The 17,730-nt window shown below is 35.5% G+C and overlaps 1 protein-coding gene across 11 annotated transcripts in view; it reads right to left on the bottom strand.

Moving 5' to 3' along the window:
- LOC121672795 (serine/threonine-protein phosphatase 2B catalytic subunit beta isoform) overlaps positions 1-17,730 on the bottom strand; it is a 47,053-nt gene that overhangs the window by 4,847 nt on the left and 24,476 nt on the right. Inside the window, exons 10-16 of one of the 11 annotated variants that reach the window (XM_042045666.1) lie at positions 16,350-16,427; positions 14,792-14,818; positions 11,786-11,870; positions 10,829-10,926; positions 7,024-7,050; positions 5,400-5,429; positions 1,997-3,739 (exon numbers count right to left, since the gene is read on the bottom strand). In XM_042045666.1, the coding sequence (XP_041901600.1) occupies positions 3,561-3,739; positions 5,400-5,429; positions 7,024-7,050; positions 10,829-10,926; positions 11,786-11,870; positions 14,792-14,818; positions 16,350-16,427 (524 nt within the window). In that variant the 3' untranslated portion in view covers positions 1,997-3,560. Of the gene's footprint in view, positions 1-722; positions 795-1,411; positions 1,471-1,996; positions 3,740-5,399; positions 5,430-7,023; positions 7,051-10,828; positions 10,927-11,785; positions 11,871-14,791; positions 14,819-16,349; positions 16,428-17,730 lie in introns of those variants that run through there. The other 10 variants (XR_006018995.1, XM_042045667.1, XM_042045669.1 and 7 more) reach the window with 10 other exon arrangements.

Here is a 17,730-nt window from a genome sequence, read left to right as displayed (position 1 = left end):
AAAGCATTTAGACTCGCACCGGAAGTGACCTCCCTTTCTAAGAGAAAAACAGCCTCAATCCCAACCATTTGGTTTTTTGCAAGGGGCCAATCTTCACAATTGAAGGCATGAGACTGGGGCAATTTTTCCATTTCACAACTGAATTTAACAAGCTTTGAAAGGAAAGCTGTTGTTTCACACTATAATTTTGGGAGGTGAGGGTGTTTGTTTGCCATTGAACTGGATACAGGTAGGTTGTGAACTTGGCTGTTCTTCCCCGTTTGGCTCAGCAAATGGCAGCACATTCCCTGACAGCACAAGTCCCTGCTGGAAAATAATCCCCTAAAACCTGACCCAGCATAGTCTGTACTTCTGCTTCTCAGTTCCACCAACACACAGTTACACTCTTTGGGGCAGAGACCCCAGCCCACCTCTGAATACTCGCTGCTGGTGCCCTCCAGGTAAGCACACCACAGATGCTGCTCCCACCCATCTGCTCAGAAGAAGTGACCCACATGTGTCTGCTGAGCCCAGGGCAGGGCAGGGAGGCAGTGACCACACCAGCTCAAACCAGGGACCTGCCTTGCCTCTCGCAGCTTTTGCTGCCTGTCCCCTTTGGCTGTCAAAGCCAAGCCTTCTCCCCTCTCTACCCAAGAACAGACTAAGGACATATAGATGACTTCTTTTTTTCTTCCCCTCCGTAAAATGCTGAAAGCATAAAACAAGTAATGCAAACTACTTACAATTTTCAGGGAATAAGGATATAATTTCTTCTCCCAAACAATATAAGAATTAGAGACAGCTCCAGACTCCACCTTACAGAAACACAGTAGTAAAAAATGAGTGCCTCCTTTACAAACAGGAACACCCCCAGATACAACCCTGTTACCCGACTACTTGCCTAAAGGGTGACAGGAGAAACACAGCATGAGAAATCAGGCCGACAACTACACAGTGAATTTTCCTTTACAGCAGATCTGCCTTCATATCTGGCAAAAACTACTACAGACAATGGACACTGGAAGGGAGTCCTTAAAGCAGCAAAATGGATGCTGCCAGGGAATCCTCACAGAAGTGACCATCATTGCTGCTGGGCACTTACTGCTATACAAGTATCAGAACCAGTTCTCTCCAATTACAGTGAGGTCTTTCCACACAAAGACTGTATCTATATTTTCTTCATATACACAATTCCAGCTACTCAAAATCCTCATCACAACCAAGATCTGAGTATCAAATCAGGACAAATAGTTTCTTGTGAGGTTGCGACATTTTCCACTAGCACTTAAAAGGAGAAAGGTACCATCACCATGTTCATAAAATTTCAGTCATACTTCGTAATAGATTTCTGTTCTGCTCTAATATGACACCATATGCAGACTGTACAGCTCGCAGGCATGGGAGTGCTTCATAAAAAAGCCAAAAAACTTACCATTTTTAACTTGATCTTCTGCACTCAAACTCTGAGAAGAATTTCCAATTAGAATGCATCTGCAATAAAGTAAAATTGAATATTAAAACTCCCTTACCAACACTGCGTCACTTATCTTAATTCTCATCCTGTTCAGCAGCTTGTCCTTAGTTTAAAAAGAATATTCCAAAAGACTCATTTATGTGTCTGTACAGACTGTCAAAACAAACAATTTTCCCCCTCTGCCCAAAAAGCTGCCCCAACACACTTCAGTAGTCAAATGTTTAGTTCAACATATGGAACACAGCTAAGCATAAGAGTCTTTCTAGAGTCCACTAACCCTGCTCTGACAAGCGTGTACAAACCAAAAGTGGATGTCTGGTTTACCACACACAAAATATCTCTGAGAGAGAACTGAAAAGCAAAAAAAAAGCAGCAGGAATAAAATATAAATTAAATAGTGTTTACATTCAGCTAGTTCTCTGCAAGCTAAATCTGACCTTCTATGCTATTTCTTTGAATAGCTTAAATATTGAAGACTATGTCTAAACAATTTTCAAGGTCAGATTAGACCTATGTATGCCAAATAAAACCAATACACAGTGATAGGAGCCGCAGCCCATGCACAGAATTTATTGTGTGCTACCGTTTATAAAATACTTTAATAGTTCAGAACATGCATAAAACTTCCAACTTAGGGGTATGTACAGATTTTACTTTATGGCAAAAAAAAAAAAAAAAAAAAGGAAAATAAAAAAAGGAAAAAAAAAAAGGAAAAAAGAAAAAGAGAGAGATGAACTCTAGTGACATCAGTTTCAAGTTGTGTTCCAGGGGATAAGAAGGACATATAGCAAATGTCAAAATATATAACAAAGTACACTGGCAATCAGTACAGTCCATTATTTGTGAACAAATTAGCACAGGGCTTCAATTTTTATTTTAACCAAGCAGTCCTGTAGATACCAAAATACATGCAGTCTCAAGTTTACACTTCATTAATGCCTTAGCAGTTGAACAGAGCAATTGCTTACGCGCTGCTTTGCTTAAACAAAAAGTATGTCCGATACAGGTTCAGTTTCCTTTACAGATTTAAAAATAATAAAAAGCTTGCAGCTATTCAGCCCAGTGATTATTAGCTATTTATGCAACCGTAATACTCACAATAAACTAAAAGTACCCATAACATCTAGGTAACCTATAGATGTACATCATAGGTCTATATATTAAATATTTGCAAAATGAAAACATGCATACACAAAATACAATGCCAAGCTTTACAGACTTGATATGAATCAAAATTTACTTAAACAATGTACAAAGTTCAATTAAAAGTACCTTAAAATTAACACTTCCATATTTTTCTTACTTTTAAAATTAGTATATATAATTTTTTTTTTTAAATTCAAGGTGGGGAAAAGTCTTGAAAAAGCTGGGCAAAAAAGTTTCTAAATTAAATATTTTTTTTTTAAAATCTGTGTTCAAGTAATAAACATTCCTACATAGAAATCTTCTGATAAGCTGTAACTAAAAAATACAGTGAATACAATATAGAATTAGCAACATCTAAGGAGTAAACCTGAGGTCAGCATTTTACAGAATGACCAACTGAAATTTTTTGGCATTTTTTCTGTTATTTAAAATACAGTTTTTGCAGCCTCAGATATTTTAAGACCATTCTAATCTATAATTTTAAAGACATATCATGAAACCAATGTCCATTAATAAATAGTTAGCTCTTAGGGTTGCATTTGAAAGTCTGATTTTAAAAAACAAACAAACAAACAAACTACCTCTACTGAAAGAAAAACCCCATTTGTAAACTTAAAAGTGTTGACAACGATAAGTGTAAGATGCTAGTCTAGGTGTGCTTTAGTGAGAACAGCCCATTTCTTTCCCCAGATCTCTTCCAATCTGCAGCAGCCAGTGATGGATGTTGGTGTGAAAGGGTGAGGCACACGCTCTCAGGAGGTTGGGTCACCGTGTAAGAGAGGGGCTGTTGTCTCAAAAGCATGATGGTCTCTCTTCAGTGGGATCAAGTCAGATGGTTTTCCACCTTGTATTAACTAGTCACTTCAAGTGATCCCCCTGTTTCATTTGTTGTCGCATCAAAAAGCAGTAATCTAGGAATTCTCAGGCAGGACATGAGTGAGTAAACCAGAAGCTGATGTGGTCACTGTGCATTGTTGTTGCCAGTTCCATTGTTTCCATTGGCATTTGCTGTGTTTATAGTATTAATACCATCTTGCTGAAGAGCATCTTTTCTTGGTGGCATTCTCTCATTGATCCTATCCAAACCTTTTGCTTCTTCAAAACTGCAGATTTTATGTTGCGGAGAGAATCCTCGTATTGCTTAACAAAATGCAAATTTGATATGTCAGTAATGGAAAAATAAGTTGAAAGCATATACTTTTTCTAACAAATTATGTTTAAAAAAAGGTAAAAAATCAGCCAAAGAAACTTATGGCCCTGCAACTGTATTGCTAAAAGATTCTATAACCTGCTTTCCTGAAATGTTTATGGCAATCATGATTTCAGTTCCTTACAAAAAGAACAAAGTATGGCAAATATTCTGCAAGTAGGAATCAAGGGGTTTAAGCCCACTTGATTGCTTCTGCGTGTCCCTGGTGGGGCCAGCTATCACCGCTGTGCTTTTGCTGCCCAGCTCATCGGGCTAATCTTAACATCCCCCTTCTCTTCAGGGCAATGTCAGTAAGATCTAAGCAGCACAGCAAGTGCAGTGGAGGCAAAGCAGCAAAGGGTTACAAAGGTAGTAGCAGATTTACATCCTGCACACGCACCGATGGCCTGATCCTGCAGTTTTCATGCAGGCAAAACTGCAGGATGTGGTTCACACTGTGCTAATCATGTGGATGATGGAAATGGACACAACCACAATCACCAAGTTAGCACTGTGGTTCAACAATGGTATCATTTAAATACAGATGTATTTAAAGTAAGTATAGAAAAAAGGTATTATTTTGCTACTGATTATTTTGATGAATGAGGTCTGTAGTTGAATTTACACCTGAAAATGGCTGACCACATAATAAGACTGAAGTTTTTGGGATGAAATAATTCTTTGGAGATTTAAGTACAGCTTTCCACTCACAACAACAGGACCTCTTGCAGGTGTGTGTGAGAACAGAATATGGCACTTGTTTATATTTTTGGAGATCTGACTTCCTTAATTAAAAAAACAAAGAATACAGTCATTAAATGGTGCTTTGCGACTAAATCTGAAAAACCCCAAAGGCAGCTCTCTCAACTGCTATGCTGTTTCTCATTCACTTCATTGAATTCTGAGCAAGAAGAAACTAAAGTATCTCTGAAAAGAAACAATCTGAAGTTGAATACTCTGAACCAAATAATTTGATGGCATTTTGCTCAATACCACTAACAGAGGACGTATATAACGTATACACAACTTATTTAGCACAGAAGCACTGATAATCCATTGAATTTAATGTCCCATAAATACTAGAAATAAATCTGAACAATAAATTATATTCAAAATCTACAGAAAAAAAGTTATACATCTTGCACTACCAGATATCACAGAAAGGTAAAAAAAAAAATTTTCAAAGCCATTAAATAGATTTTATGAGAAAAGGCATGCATAAAAAACCCTCCTTCCACATATAACATCCCCTCCCCACAATCACACAAAACCTTCAGTTGAATGCAGAAAAAAAACACTAAACACTTCTATTCTTAAAAACTTCAAGACAATACCACATATCACAACATGCTATTATACAAAAACCTACAGTATATTTTGTAAAAAAACAAACCAAAAGAGACCAAAAATCCCCAAGAATTTCCCTAAAATATTAAAGATAATCATTATCCTAAAGCCAGAAATGAATGTTACATGTAAAATGGATGAATCAATGCAGTTGATTCATCTCTGCTTGTGCAAGTTGAAAATAAAACACACCCACCCAGAGTACTTTTGAATTCCCTCCCAGACACCACAGATCTCTGCCAAGGGCAAAGAGTCTGATCATACCTTTTTCAGCCTCAATTGCCTCTACAGTGGCTGTACAGAAGTGAGCAGATGCATGCAAAATGAATGAGAAAGATGAAGAGTGTAATATCGCATAGCAGAAAAGGCAATGATCAATTTAATATAGTATGCTAAGCCAGATTAGATTACAATTAGTTAAAAAGACAATTAAGTTTTTGGGGGGTTGTTTTTAAGTCTAAGTGAAATTTTTCCTAAATTTTAGCTAACACAGTTTATCAACTAAAAGTCTGTCAAAGTAACACTAATTAACTGATGTTATTAACTATACATTTCTGTAAGTTTTGGTTGTGATTTTTGTTTCAGCTTTTTTTAAGACAGCAACAGAAAACTTCAACTGATGCTAAAGCTGTGGTATGGTTTAAAAAAATACTAAAAATCTATTTGAGACTATTTCTGAAGATTAAAATCCATTAGTGAGCTTCATTAAATTACCAGGCAGGACACTATAAAAATAACACGACCAGCATTCTAATAATTCGAAATTATTTTCCTCTTTATCATTAGCTCCCTGAAGTTTAACTAGTACTTCAATTTGTCACAATATTTTAAGCTAAAATGGGCACCTCTGAGAACTGAATCGTGAAATTTAAGCCATAAAAGACAAATCTAGCAAATCATATTTACAAAGTCTTGTAAGTTGTTTAGTTGAATCAACAACAAAGTCTACAGCAGGAAGAGGTCTGGATTTAACATAGTCTTAGTGGGTGAATTAATGTGAATATGAAAAACATTTAGCTCACTAGCTGTTTTTCTAACTAAATAACTGTGACATCAGCTGTGATTTCTCACGTGTAAGATCTTTCCTTATAGTTTTAGCTCTAGAAGGCAAAGCTTTAACGTAAGGTTGTTATTATTATTACAACCTGAACTGTAGCTAAGTCAATTCTGGTAACAACTTTTTACCTCCCCTACTATTTGCCATGCCTCTAATACCACAATTTCAGAAATATTAAGTAAAAGTAGCTTACACAGAGGTAAACCTACTTGTGTAGTGCTTCATACATTCTGTTAACAACACAAATCATACCAGAATATTCAAGCAAGTGCTGGGGAAAATAGCTCTATAAGAAAATAGGGCATTAGATCAGAATAGAATTCTTTAAAGAGATTTAAGTTCATTACTTCTCATTTCCTAGCCAACAAAACCAATCACCTACACTATGCCTACACTATGTTATGTATGAATTGCCTACATTATGTTATAAGCTCACTATTGCATAAGATTCTAATTTTCACTGAGACAGTCTAAAAAAATTTGGATACTTGCATTAAGTAGGTATCCAATAAATACTTAAGGAAAATGCAGCATTTTGTATTTCATATACTGCACTTTCTATGGAACAAAAAATGAAAAAAAAGCTAAAATATTCAGCACTTAAATCTACAGAGACAAGGGCAATTCCAGAATTAAATCAAAAAGCCACTTGTATGGATGGTTATTTATGTTTATGTTAAGGGAGAGAAACTTCCTCTATTTCTAAAAATAAATTACTTTAAGAATTCTTTTAGAAAGTCACCAAATATATACTTTCAAACTATAATCAATTTGCCATACAAATACGAAACTACGTAAAAAAAACCACCTCTTTCCACCATTTCCTGTTACCTGTGGAGTCTTTCTTTTCATCTTTTCCTGAAAAGATCACGAATACTGATTTATCTCTGCAAATTATGTAGCTTGGTCATAAATACAAATTCCAAAATTTACTCCTAGTTCACTCTACTTGTAGTACTACTATTCCAAAAAGACCTTGGAATATACATCACAGTTAAGGAAAAGATAATTTTCAACTTAATGTAAAAGAACAAACTGACTGGAAAATACAAGCACTTTAAAAAACCTGTACAGACTCAATTTGGAAAATAATTTTGTTAGATTCTCTTTTGCAGGTATATCTAAATTAAAACTCTAGTTTTTGTAGACGTTGATAAACCTCAAATAAATACTGGATCATATTAACAGGTAATTCTGAAGTCTTTGCTCTGAATATTCTCACTTGAGAGCTGATTTCAAGCAACAGGTTTCAATGGCATTTCCATCCTTAATTTCAGCTCTCCCCTTGTTTTACTTAACAGATGGATGTGATAGAAAATCCTTGCCAATTTTCAACATAAACCCAAAAAACTATCTTAACTGCTTTCTGACTAATAGCAAGGGCAGTAGTTCAACTGATGTCCATGGAAGTACTTAAGAGTTTTTAATTTAGACTTGTGTTTAGTATGTTGCTGAATGAAGCTTTAGGTGTTTTGTCATTTTTTATCAGATGTTGGCTCAATTTGGAAGCTAATTTTACTGAATTCAGTTCACAAAATAAGTCACGAGGAAATGTTATTTTAAATAACAGTACTTAATATGGTCTTTAGTATTTCAGCTATTATTATGCAAGCAACAAAAATCATAAAATACAATTAACATTTTAAAAAATTTAGAAATATATGAAGGCCATGATTTCCCAAAGTCTGTTTTTATCCTAACACATTAAAGCTATCCACGGGTAAGCTATGACTCATTTTAAAATAATATACCTATACATTCATGAAAAATAAAATTCATACATTGACTTCTCCCATAGGATGTAGGCTTGCATTTTTTTCCAGAACTATCTTTTTGAACTGACTTGTCTTTGTTTAGCCCTTCACTACGGTCTGCATTTGCCATTTCCCCTGGGCTGCTCTGTGCTGCAGTGAGGATCTGTCCCGGCACTGCCAGCTGGGACGGCAGAGCCACCAGGCACCGCCCCTCCAAGGAAGAGGAGCAGAAGGGCCAGCAGCTCACAAAACACAGCAGCTGGGCTCAGCAAAGTCCTGACAGAACAGTGGCATTTGCTAAGACCCCGTATGAAAAGTGTTACTGACATTAAGAGCTATAATAGCTATATATGCAAAAATTGCATATATGTGTATATCTATTTGCCCTGATAAAATAACTTTAGCCCAGCTCTCTAGAGAAACGTAGATATACACTCCAATTTCTTATCACTTTCAAAGCTGCTTATAGGTTTAATAGCAACTAGCGTAACTAGACCTTTCCTCAATGTGCCATTGAAAAATGAACATTTGTAAGACTGAAACCAGGAAAACCTACGGCTTACTGGTCAATTCTGTGTATCTTTAAGCAAACAAAAGAACGGAGTAAAAAAATTACTTCAGTTAATATTATGTTCTTTCATTTTTGCAAGCCTAACTAGTTTAAATTATTGATAGTATACTGATCAACACAGTACAAAACATTTCAAAGAGTAATTAAATATTTGTAGTAAGAAATCCTACTATACTATTGGTGACCATGTTTTTGTCAAGAATATAAATTCTCTGATATTACAATGATTTAGAAAATTGTCAGTTAGCGAAGTTTTATTTTATTTTTGGTTTACTTCTACCTTTGCAGTTGAGCGTTACAATTTGAAAACTACTCTTTTAAGACTGAAAACAGTAACATGCTTATCAGTAAAAAGAAGTTACTTCAGTTTGAGAACTAACAGTTGGCATGATTTATTTTGAACAATCAACATGACTAAAACAAATGAGGTATATTAATGTAGTGCATCAAGGAATATTGCCATCAAAAGTTCTAGTCAAAAAAAAACGCACACCCACAAAAATCCAGAATGCATTTTGCATACTTTCCAAATGTCCCACATTTTCAGTAATGGTAGAAAGTCACATGCTTTATGTAAAAAAAATTTTCTAGTCAGTTTGATCCTCTCTGGTATTTGTAATGCAACATGGAAAAAAAATTTGTTAAATCAGTGAGACTCATTTTTTAAGCATAATAAAGTTTCTTATTAAACAATGAAAATTAAAGCTAGAACATGTTTTTGGAATAGTTGAATGGATTAGGAAACATACACCATTTCTTGTTATAGACATTCACAAAACAATCACATACACACACTGGACATATAAACTTACTTGTAGACATTATATGTCCACTGAAAAATTATTTTAAATGTGACATTCCTGTTTCAAAGCTATTAAAAATCAGCTTTGATAGTTTAATAGAAAATACAGTGAAAGGCTTAAAAAAAGCTACATAGAAAATATAAGGAATTCACATAGAGTCTAAATCATGAAATGAGAAAAGCAGCTACTCTTGGAAAATAGATTGTGTAAAAAGTGGTATTCATATATTCACAATCTTTCAACAGTTATAAAATTCAGTGTTCCCACACAGAAGTTTTATACTTCCTAGTAAAGCCTGACGGTGGCCAATAAAGTCTTTGAATATGTTAAGAGTGCTGCTGATAGGAAGTCCAGTTTCAGACTGGTGTATTTTAGTTATTCACCACTGAGAACAGAAAACATGGACTTCATTCTTTTAATACACTTGGTACAAGCTCAGAGCATTCTCCCTAATCCTAGTTAATCATTATGGGCCTTGTGAAAAATATGATCCAATGATTCAACAAACTAAAAAATGAATAAAAACCTTTCACAAAATATTCAATGAGCCAGATTACAGGTATATTTTGTATAGAGTTCTTTTTATTTTCATGCAAAAAAAAATATATGCACACTTAATAACACCCTTTTATTTTGATTTATTTACAAGTTTTAAATTCAATCCCTTTATTCTCAGCTGATTTTATAACAAATGATTGAGTATTTTTCAAGTACATTATTGTTCAAATGCACAGACAATGTGCAGCAGCAAATGCAGCAAACCTCAAAAACAAGGTGCTACAACATTGCTTCTACATCAAGAGACAGACAAGTGTCTGGGATAGTGGTTTAATTTTAACACTTATACAGACATACATCTATACCTAGAGAGAGACAGACAGATCTAAGAAAGCAGCTACATCTGCAGAGGAAGGAAACAGCATGTTACAAGGACAATTCAGGGAGGTCAATTATACATAGAACATTTGACAAACAACATAGAGAACAAACTTTGGCATTAATTACCAGGGTACAAAACATAGCACATTCCAATCTGTCAATGGAGTATAATATGGAACTATGCAGTCTGTAGCTGTTTGTTAATATTAATATCAACAAGTATTTGACATTGTCAATGAAAATACTAACAGGGCTATAATAAAACCATTTTAATGGAGAGCAGACAAGTAATAATGCAAAATTACACTGCCATTTTTGAATCTCTAATGATTAAATGCCTCAGTACGAGATCTGTAAGGTCACCCCACCTGAAAAATTGTAAACTAAGGAAGCTCAGTCTGAAAAACATAGCTTGACACTGCTGAACTAATTGGCTTTTAGTTTTATACCCTGGTTAAGTATCCATTTCACATTGCCTGATTAACACATAACACTATGCTTGTATCAGCCGCTAAGACAAGAACTGAAAAGCATAAGAAATTCCCTGCATGCATTATGTGTGGTGTTAGCAAAAGAGTGAGATGTGCCCCAGTCCATCTGAGGCACAGCAAGTTGCATAACATCATTACCACTTTGCAGGGTCTGTCGTCCTCCAGCCAACACTCCACTAGGTAACATTCCAGTGGGAGTCAAACCCTTGAGTGTCAGCACACTTTCACTCTCCTCCCTGGTGTGAAAAAAACCAGTAACAAAAACTTAAATATCTGCATGAAAACTTGCACTGAAGTAAAATAATGGTTGGGGAAAGGGAGAGCCTAGTTTTGCCGTGTTTTAGGCATGTCAAGACTGAATGCAAATTCTAATTCAAAGAATTTAAAGGGGGAAAATAATTCTATTCCACACCAGTCTTTCCTCTGCCTAGGAGTTATAAATGCTGGCTACTTCTGAACTAAATTCTGAGCAGTTATTCACATGCAGGTTCATTAGCTTTGAAATGAGCACTGAATGCCTCATGAGGTACTGAACATACCTCATAAAACAATCGCCAATTTTGTTGTAAGTGTCTTTACTCTAGGAAATAACAACTTTAAAAAATTACCCCTATTTGAGCAATTGTAGTCTGTGGAAAAACAGACATTTTGGGTAAATATGATGATGAAATCTCTGGATTTAAAGAGGATGGGGTATTTTTTAAATAGCTGAAAAGAAACAAACAAAAACTGGAAACAAAACTACTCAAGTTTCTCGTATGTCAGAAATTTTTGGAGTCAGACCTGATCTCCTCCATTACACCCCGATTTCAGTCTTTGTATCTGGTATTGCCTTTCCAAAACTTAGCTAACAGCTGGACAAACAACATGTAAATTAAAGATCATGTTCTCTAATTTCTTGAAATATGTCTCAAAAATAACTCAAAAATATTCTTTAACCAAAAATTCCGACATCAACAGGGTGCAACAATATGCCAAACAAGATTCTGATGCACAGTGATCTCCCTGAAAAATGTTTGGCATTCATTATCCTGAAAGAGATGTTTGCCTTACATACGTAACGGGGGTTTAGGAATGCAGAAATCATGCAAGTACCTGAGAACAGAGAAGACTCTTGCCATCTTGCCAATTGCACGAATTTTGTTTCTGATTATTTCTTTCCGTGCGGCCGCTGTACCTACTTTCAATAGAATAAGAAAAAGTCTCAAGCTCAGGAGTATCTAGAAGATCAGTTTTAAAGTGCATCAAATTTAACACAATTGTTTAAGTTCAGTATTCTTCACAGGAGGTCAGTACCCAAACACTTAAGGGCACAATGTTATCAAATTAGAACTTCAAACCCACCATCACCTCTGTGTCCACAAAATGCACACAAAAAAGTTTAGATTGTTCACAATGATTTCCTGAAGCTAGTAAGCATCTGAACTACCACCACTACAGTGTAGTAGCTATTGTAATTCATTTGCCTAAATTTTACACTTTAAATTCTTAGTACTGACATCTGTGTATATAAAGATGTAGGCAAGCAGCCCAACAGAGAAGCCACAAAAAAAAAAAGATTTTCTAATTGTTACACAGCTGTTCAAGAGAAAACAGTAGTTTCCTTGTTTTTATGTCAGCTACCCAAAACACAACTATACGAAAACCCCCCAGAAAATAAAAAAGCAAAAAATTGCAGTGGTACCTTTCTTACCACTTAAGTCTGTGTTCCACATCATCTTAGGTTTTCATCATTTGCAGAAATTACAAATACCAAAGATCTGGAGTAAATACTGCACATTCCACAAGGCAGAGTGATACCACTTGTGACAGAAAAAAGTGAAGACAAAACTCTGAAAGGAGGCTTGTGATTGGGAAGGAGAGCCACCTTTGCCTGCCTTGACATGAAAACAGAAACACCTTTCTCCAACACTAAGTGTTGCTGGTTTGTTTCAATTTATAAATGTCATCCTTCCCCTCATCTTACTTTCCCTTTGCCAACGCCTCAATTTCAGTAAAACAGTAGAGGCAGATGAGGAGGTATCAAAACCAAAGTCCTTACTTCTCTTCAGCCATCGGGGAAAGGAAGCATTAATCACATCAAGGCAAGAGTAACTCAGTTATACTGTGAACTGAACCACAGGGGACCAAGAGTGAACAAGCTCAGACAGGTCTATCAGGTATTCCAGAACTTCCATGTAGCATGTTCAGTCTTGGGAGAAAGGTACACAATAAGAAGCTGCCAACTAAATTGCAAGAATGTAGAAGAGGGCACCACAGAAGTGGGCAGAGAAGAGCCACGTGTCCACGAATTTGCCTACTTGCGTTCAAAAAGGGAGCTGTGGAAGAAGCTGTTTTCCATCCCTGCTGACTAGCAGGGGACTTCCCCATGAAGGTAAAGATGCTCGGGCACAACAGCCACACTTCTCAGACCACAGCTGCAAGAACACAAGGCCTTCTGTGGCACAAGAGAGGGTAGACTTCCCACCCTGAACACCAAACCAAATAAAATACAAAAGATAAAGCATGTAAGGGCAAACAACAACAAAACCACACAAGACAGAAAAGATGTGATGACAAAGAAAAAAAGGGGTCAAGAGACAACCTTTTGATGAACACAATGAAAGAATCTTGGGGTATGACAAATATCTGCCAGTCCATATAAACAAAACGAAAAAGACAGGAACTGCTGAGTAAAGTTTTTTTCAGACAAAGTCACAATTTTAACAGACATCAAACTAAAAAAGTGACAAAACAGGTGGCTCAGGAAAAATTTGGAATAGGATAGTATGAAACATTCAATTTTTACTGATAATAATTTCCTTGAAATTTTAACTTTTAATTTTTAAAGTCCTAAAAGTTTTTACTTTCTCTCTTTGAACAGTATTGAGTAGCCACTTGAGAATCTGGAATGAGAAGGGGACTCTTTTAGAGTTTTTGAAAAGGTCAGGGCTAAGGGGGACATCAAAGATTTCTCTGTAAGTTCCTCAGTTTTCCTTCTACCTACACCAATCTGCAGGCCTCACTGATGCCAAGCTGTAACACGCCAACTGGACAGACTTCAGGCAGTGCTAGACCCTGTGCTTTAAAGTGAGAAAGGTTGCTTTGGGGTAGTTTTGGCGTTTGGTTTGTTTGGGGGGTTTTGTTTGTTTCGATTTTTTTTTTAAATTAAGATGATGTCTCATTGTCCCTACAGAAGTGACACGGCCAAGGCAAAAGGCCAAATGCATTACTCCAGGCTACAGAACTGCACTTATGTGGTCACAGAATTCTGGTTACTTAGAGAAGACAGTAAGATGGCATCTGCTTGCAGAAGAATGTCTTGATTACATCCTAAATTATAGGAGATATGGCAAAGAACTTTCCCATTTCCCAGTGCCTGCACAAGAAACAAATTCTGAAATGCTGACACGTTATGCTCCAACCCTAACCTTTGGAAATGTGTCTATAATCTAATGCATTCCCAAGTATTACAAATACTCTCTGGAACCAACAAATTTATACAGAGAGCAAAATGATTATTAGGTTAGTAGTAGCCAGAAGAATTTCTCTGTACAGAACTATCTACCCAGTGATTTCTGAAAAACAGGTGATAGACCATGAATTTAAGTTAGTAAGTAGGCTTCTTTTCACAATTTGTATCTGGCCATCTTCCAAACAGCACAAGAGAATCAAAAAGTACTTTTTTTGACATCTCAGTTAAGAAGACTAAATGTACTACACAAACCAGGTTTTGGAACATTGTATAAACACATTCCATGCACAACCTTAAAAAACACAGCTCATGAGGAAAGTATTAAAGAGCAAGACAGACAACTGAAAGCTCCCTACACATGCAGGACGAAAGATAAAATTTTAGAAGCAGGAAAAAGAATGAAATTCTACAGAAAAAGGAATGAAGAAAGAAGGAAAAAAATTCATGCACAGAAAGACAGATGTCTTGAAATATGACTTCTGATAACAAAATACACAAGTCTTTATAAAATCCCCATTAAGTTGGTTAATAATCATAAAATACTACACAATATCTCTCAATAGAAAGGTATTTTCTCATTAATACTTTATACTCTCAGGTTCTGTGAAGTCATATTTCAAAACATTCCTACTCTGTCTGGTCTGTACCTTTTTTATTGCCATATATGAGTCGCTCTTCAGATGGAGAGTCCAGAAAAAAAGGAAGTGAATGATGGAGAAAAAGGCGAGTGAGACAAAAAAAAAAAAGATATTTAACTTGGCAGTGGTAATAAAGAAGGAATGGAGAAGAAATGTGAAAAAAAAATAAAATGGAAAATTGCAACACTTAAAAATGCATTCATCAAACAAGAAGTGGAATTGTTGAGAATATTTTAACATTTGACGATAAACAAGTGAAAGTTTGAAAGTCAACAGTTAAAAAAAAATCCAACCACACAGATAGATAAAGCATAGACAGTACCTAGGTGGCATAAGAGATGCATCAAGCAAAGAAATTGTTAAAGGAGACAGAAGAATAAAATAATTCAAATTAGGAAACTACAGACATGGCATATGCAATCAACTGACAACTGCAACTACTCTGGCAGACATAAATCCTAACACCTCAGAATACCACCTAACCCTGCTTGGTGCAATTGCTTTATGTTCAGTTTAGTAGGTTTACTTGAATAAAAACCAGGAATTGACTGTTGGCAGGATCACTTTTGAGACTTCTTCCACATTTTCACGTTTCTGGCAACCATCTAAATGGCAGCAAAGTTGAAGTGGCTCAGAACCAATGCAATCCGATGTAAAACACACAGCTGCTTAGCACAACACTATTCTGCTATCAAATTTGAACACAGTAGCTGTCAAATATTAAGAAAGGGGTTGTGTCTCTAATATCTTTATAAATGATCCTTTCATGTTCCTCAAAGGCTCCTGAAAGTTTCCTTCTTCCTCCCCCATCAACAACAATCCACCAGATCAGTTCTGTTATTAGTTAAAATGAAGGAAGTCTGAAAAATGTTTAGGTGTGACATTAAGCACCTCAGTAAAAAGACCATCAAAACAAAGTGTGATATGCTAGGTCTTCATGTCAATGTTGCTTCCTAATCATCATGCTACAAACATCTCTTAACAGTCTACTGTATCACAGTTTAAGAGACAGAAAGATGTTATAATCCATTACATGGATACACATAATACAAAGTACAAATACAAGTTGTCCTTTAAACTCAAATGCAGACTTAACCTTGCATTCCAGACTTTATTTATAGTACTTTGCCATAAAAAATATTGTATCTAATGTTCTTCCACATCAACTCTTATTGAAGAGCAATCATTAAGAAATTTAGGGTATTATAATACATTTATTCTAAATACTAGCAAAGTAAGTTAGTATGTTTTAAATTTTAAATGCCAGGACATTTGGAGAACTTCCCACTAAAAGTTTGCTTTATATAGAAATCAGATATGAGTATTTGCAAAAATTTGTTTTAAATAGAAATCACATACGAGGATTTGCAAAGGTTACTATTACTGCTTCTTGATCACAAACACAAACACAATTCCCTTCTCTGTCCCGCCAAAAGCATTGTTTTCTACAGAAAAATTTGAAGGTGGTTTTCTTCAAATGCCAGGCAATATTACACCAATCTAAGTTAATTACTGTTCACAAGTTATTACCACTAAGACGATTTATGTATCTTAAAGTAATCCTTACCGTCAAATTGATCTTCTCCCTCTGTCATCAGCTCATCATCAGAGCAAATGCTCAAAACATTCACCAACATTTCTGTTACTGTATAGGAAAAAATAAACCTTACTTCATTCTGTGTACAATTTAAAATATTTCCATGCACACAAGATATAGCTAGTCACGAGCAACTCTAGTGAATTAACTTCTCACACCACAGCCATTGTTCAGTAACCTCATTTCAGAGTAAATGTTTTTCTGGATGAGAGCTGTCACAGAATTTAAAAAGCTCAGAAAAATAAGCAGCTAAAAGTTATACAACTAAACAATCAAACAACACAAAGAACACTCCTCTCTTACAAGGAGTTCTTTTAGATAAGAAGACTTTTCTTGTAAATTAGTAGTTTTAACCTTAGGTTAAGTATTTGAACTAGTTTTTATGCAAACTTTACTTAAATATGAAAAATTTTGACTGCTCAAATTCAGGCTTAAATTGAAAAAGCTACTCTGTTCCTGACACCTGCAGGCATGTACCAGAAGCACTCAAGCAGAAAAATATTTGAATATAAATATGGGAGTTTGTCTTTTCAAACTCTCCTTAAATATATCAACATAGTGGATACAACTTTTGTGAGACAAGTATTTTTTTTTCTCCAGGAATATTCTTATTCTGCCACTCAATCTTTCCTACATATATCAGACTCTTTCTTAAAATATTCTAACCTTCCTCTACATAGAGTATTCAGAAACCTATCCAAAAGGCAGTTGGTTTAAAAACCCTGTAAATTGCTTCCTACATTTATTCATGACTAATTCATACAACCCCTGTGTCATCTGCTATGGCTGTATTCTTCATTCTTGGGAAAGAGTTAACTCCCTACCATAAAAGAAAAACCCAACCAAATTACTGTGATTTTGATCTGATCAGTGCAGACCAGACAACACTGACACTAAATCCTTCATCGAAAGTGGAAGCATGCATTTGTCCAAAGGCAAGGCTACCCTACAAGGGCCATGACTCCAGCCGTCTGAAGCATAGAGCAGGGCAATGAAACACTCAAACACTATTTAGTAAGTTGCTGGATGTCATTACCAGCAACACAACAAAAGCAAAATACACAGTATCAACCCTTTGCTGTTGAAAATGTTATCTACTGCATCATCAGGCAAGAAAGATAAAAACAAAATCTCCTTTCAAATGTCAGGTCCCTTCATTTAAACATAAAAGAAATTGTTGAGTGGGTTAACCACAGTAAGAAGTGTCCAAACTATTTGCATTTAACTGCTTACTAGAGACAACATAAGCAAATCCAGAATCCTAGGTTTTTACGTCCATAATACATAACTGCAAGAAATTGAAATTTTATTTAAATTTATTTTATTTGAATTGAATTTGAACTAAATTAAA

This window comes from Corvus kubaryi, unplaced genomic scaffold, assembly GCF_017639235.1.
Source record: "Corvus kubaryi isolate FWS band 111438036 unplaced genomic scaffold, C.kubaryi_AGA036_p1.0 64968, whole genome shotgun sequence".
NCBI classification, from domain to species: Eukaryota; Metazoa; Chordata; class Aves; order Passeriformes; family Corvidae; genus Corvus; species Corvus kubaryi.
Note: the sequence above shows the minus strand (reverse complement) of the source record. Positions and strands in the feature narration are given on the sequence as shown.